This window comes from Tupaia chinensis, unplaced genomic scaffold, assembly GCF_000334495.1.
Source record: "Tupaia chinensis unplaced genomic scaffold, TupChi_1.0 Scaffold138725_1, whole genome shotgun sequence".
Taxonomy (NCBI): domain Eukaryota; kingdom Metazoa; phylum Chordata; class Mammalia; order Scandentia; family Tupaiidae; genus Tupaia; species Tupaia belangeri.
The window spans coordinates 2,312,341-2,316,459 of record NW_006198617.1 but is presented as its reverse complement, the minus strand read 5'-3'; the positions used below and the strand labels follow the sequence as shown (position 1 = coordinate 2,316,459).

At 61.0% G+C, this 4,119-nt stretch overlaps 1 protein-coding gene across 1 annotated transcript in view; it reads right to left on the bottom strand.

The window, feature by feature from the left end:
* MIEF2 (mitochondrial elongation factor 2) overlaps positions 1–3,851 on the bottom strand; it is a 6,025-nt gene extending 2,174 nt beyond the window's left edge. The window contains 3 exon segments of the mRNA XM_027765582.1: positions 234–393; positions 581–733; positions 3,662–3,851. Coding sequence (XP_027621383.1) covers positions 234–393; positions 581–727 — 307 coding nt within the window. The 5' untranslated portion in view covers positions 728–733; positions 3,662–3,851.
* Positions 3,852–4,119: the final 268 nt, after the last annotated feature.

Genomic DNA, 4,119 nt, shown 5'->3' with positions numbered 1-4,119 from the left:
CGCTCTTCCTGGGGCTAACACAGCTTTGTGCAGAGTAGCAGACCGCAGCTGCCCTCTCGGCCTCGTCTCCCACCTGAGGCTCCCCTCCAGGGTAACACTGCCACCTTGCTCTGGTGGAGGTGGAGGTCCCTGTTACATGTCTCAGCGGGGGTCAGTGGCAGAGCCTAAGTGGCATCTCCCTAAGTGAACACCAAAGGAGGACCCACCCATGTCAGGAAGTCGGTGCCACTCACCTGGGGCAGAGGGCACGGGGACCAGGGGCGACGCGTGCTGGCTGAGGGCAGCAGGTGGGGGCCGCAGCAGCTGTGGTGTGGCCTTGAGTAGGCTCAGCTCCTTCCAGCCGTCCTCCTTGGCATCATCCTCGTCCCTTGGGCTGGTGGCCCTGTCAATGAGCTGCCAGCAGAGTGACAATCAGAGCATCCGAATCCCAGGTGGTCACAGCAGAGCCCAGGGGCAAACCAAACCAGCTTGCTTTGGTGGAAGAACAGGCGCCCTAGGCCCCAGTGCCAGCCTGGGGACCCCACTGCCCCTCCCAGGGCCCCTCTGCAGGTCTGGGAGATGGCCCGACCAGCAGCCTTACCCGCTTCACGGCCAGGGTGGCAATGCCCAGCACAGCAGCCCCGCCCACGCCCAGCACTAGGCGGGCATTGGCCAGCAAGAAGTCCACCGCACCACCCAGTCCTTCGCCGCTGCGCCGCTTCCCCCGGTGCTGGGAGAACTCTGCCATGTTAGCCTGTAAGAGAGCGGGTGTGGGCAGTCAGGGCAATGCAGCCGGGTGGCCATGGCGCTAGGTAACAGCCAAGCCTAGGAGCTGGCCTGGCCAGGACCTTCTCAGGAGACGAGCCACTTGCAGGGTTTCTTACAAGGATGGAAACAGCAGCTGGTGTGATGGCTATGTCACTGGGCTCCCATGTAGTCGATCGCGGTTTAAGTCCTGGACCCAGTGGCTTAAACTCACCAGGCACGTGTGCGTGCATGCCCAAAATCCCGAGAGGAGAATAGAGAAGAGACTGCAGCATGGCCATCCCCCCAGGGGGTGATTTCTCACTTTCTGTCTGTCTCTCTCTTTCTGGTGAGCACACGTGCCCTATAGCAAAAACCTCTCAAAAAAACCCCAAGGAGATAGGGGATGGGAACAGGGACACAGTGGTTAAGGCACTGGACTCTCACATGGCCAACTGCAGTTTGAGTCCGCGACCCAGTGGCTTGAAAATCACACCAGGCACGTGCACATGTGTGCCCCAAATCCTGAGAGTAGAATGGAGAAGAGGGGATGGCAGCATGACCACACCCCCCAGGGTGATTCCTCACTTGCTTTCTCTCCATCTTTGTCTTCAGAGGACTCATGCGCCCTATGGCAAGAAAAAAATCTTAAAAAAAGGAGGGGCCAGAAGGTGGCATGGTGATTAAGGGTGCTGGACTCCCACATGGCAGACCACAGTTCGAGTCTTAGACCTGGCAGCTTGCTTTCTCACTTTCCCTCTCTCTTTCCGTCCCTCTTTGGTCAAATTAAAATAAATAAATAAAAGAATTCTTAAAATAAAATAAAATTAAAGGAGACAGGGAACTGCTAAGCCATCTCTATAACACTGCAAACAGCCAGCCCCTCCGAAAGGGGAGTTCCCACAAAACAGTTGCTGATCTCGAGCTTTGGGTTCTTCCTGAGTTTCTCAGAAAGCACGGCTGTGCCTGGCCTAGGGTGGGAACGCTGGGATGAGGCAGCCCCTGTGGGCCTGGCCACATGGCTTGGGGAGGATCAGCCAGACAAGAATGGGGAGGCTCTGCGGTCGTGGTGACGTGCTGCAAAGTGAGGCCTGTGGCAGGTCAGGAAGGGGCCCACCTCCTCCAAGCCCACCCTCCAGGCCCCTGACATCACCAAAGGCCTGTGAGAGGGCCTTACCATCACCACCCCTTTTTACAGAGATACAAGCCACCGATCATATGGTAAGTGGTGACGTCTTGAACCTGTGACAGCAAAGCCTCTGTCCACCCAAGTCCACTTGATGCTCCTGAGCTGCACAGCCAGGCCCACAAGGGCTGCCTCTCTCAGTTCCTGACCAGAGCTGGGCACCGCAGCCCTTCTGATAACCTCAGGAGGCACCCAAAGTCCAGGGACCAGCAACGTGGGGTCCCAGTCCTGGGGTGGGGTCCTCAGACCTTTGGGAGTGACCTCAGAGAGGTTCAGGGACCAACTATCCCCCAAACTTCGCCAGGGCAGCCCCCAGAGAGCCACCTAGTCAGAGGGCAGGCAGAGCAGGCTGCCGGGGAGGCCAGGAGCCGCCTATCGCTGGCTGTAAGCAAGTCAGGGCCTTCATCTCTAGGGCAAGGTGACCCTGGATCCCACATGACTGAATGCATGCATGGTTCAAGTCCCTGATCTGGTGGCTTGAGAAACACGTGGGGTGTGTGTACCTGCATGCTCAAAATCCCGAAGAGATGAGAAAAGAGAGAGATGGAGAAGGGATTGTGGCCGGGCCATCCCCCATGGGGGATGCTTTCTCACTGTCCCCCTCTCTGTTCCTCTCTGAAGGTACATGCCCTGTGGCAAAAATTTAAAAAAATAAAAAGATGAAGATCCCAAACAGAGGCGGCCCAGTATCTCCGCACAAAGGTTGCTCGGGCCGTGATCACCGGGTGTGGACAGTGCTGGGGACGGGATAGCAATGTTGTCCCCACATGCCTGGAGGCCAAGTGACAGAGAAGGCGAGACGAGGGCCTGGTGCTCCAGCCTGGTGCTCGTCTGCGAGGTGGCAGGTGCAGTGGGGAAGGCCAGGAAGTGACAGTCCTGCAGAAAGTGGCTTGTGGGGCTGGGCCCTCAGGAAGTGGAGGCATGGGGCCTGTCCCAGGTTCCACCGGAGACGGCTGAAGGGGCTGCGAGCGAGGGCAAGCTTGGGGCAGCGGCTCCCGCACTGGGAAGGCCTGCACAGAGGCCAGGAGGACACAGTCTGCTGAGGCAAGGACTTCTGCCAGCCCTGTGGGGTGGTGGGTGCCAGGGGAGGAGAGGCCTAGAGTAGCTGCAGCCTGAAGCTCTGTGTGACTCGGCCTGGGACACCTGCCCTTGGCCCCAGAATAAAAGTAAGAGGTGATCCAGGGTCTGGGAGGTCATGGCCAGCCCAGGTGACTCTCCGTGACCCCTGGAACAGTCTCAGCTTCTGCACTGGTGACACCAGGGTGACACTGCCAACTGCCCCCAGTGGGACCAGGAATCCACTTTTAAACAATAAAGCGCTTTAAATAACCCTCACCTGTCTAAACTGGGTGTCAGCAGCCTCTGGCTGGTGGTGCTGGACCCAACCATGACCAGCCTTCCAATTCGTACAAGGGGGGATGGGCGGGGGTGATTAAAAATAACCCGACTGTGCCGCAGCTGGGCCCTGGGATGCCGCCTGCCCCGGGCCAGGGCTGCGAGGGCCAGTAGAGGCCCCGAGGTGGGCGGGTGGCAGCCCATTCACAGGGGAGCACACGGAGGCCCTGGGGAACCACGGGAGGTGCCCGGGACGGAAGGGGCAGGGTGGGATTCGATCTACAGTCCCAGGGCCCCAAGCCCTCGTCTCCGTCCCCGGCGGGGACCGCGGGCCACGCCTCCGATCTGCGTCCGGGACGTGCGCCACACCCGGAGCTCGGTGACCCCAGGCACCGCCTCGCCGCGCCCCGGCCGTACCTGCGTGGCGGCGTCAGCGAACCGACCGGAGGACGCAGCGGCTCCTCCGGGAACTGGAGCCCGGACCCGCCTGGGAACGGAACGTGGAGGACCCGGGACCGAACGCGGAGGCACCGGGGGTGGCCGCTGACCCCCGAGGGGCAAGCAGACAAGCAGGCCCTAGGTCCAATCAGAGCGCTAGACTCTCGCGCACGAGTGCCAAAATACTAGCGGCTCAGCCAATGATGGGGCAGCCACGCCCCCTCGCTGGCCCCGCGCTCCCTCCGGGGCGGGACTTGCCGGCGCGCCCCGGATTTAAAGGCACAGGGCGCCTTCGGAGCGCTCGGCCTGTAGGTGTGGGCGGCGGCTCACAGAGGCCAGTGGCGACCAGCGTGCCCTGTAATGTGAGCCTCCGCTGGGCAGAGAGCTGTCCGGGCCCACGTTCTTCCGGGGCTTGGCAGGGCGCCGCCACCCGGCCC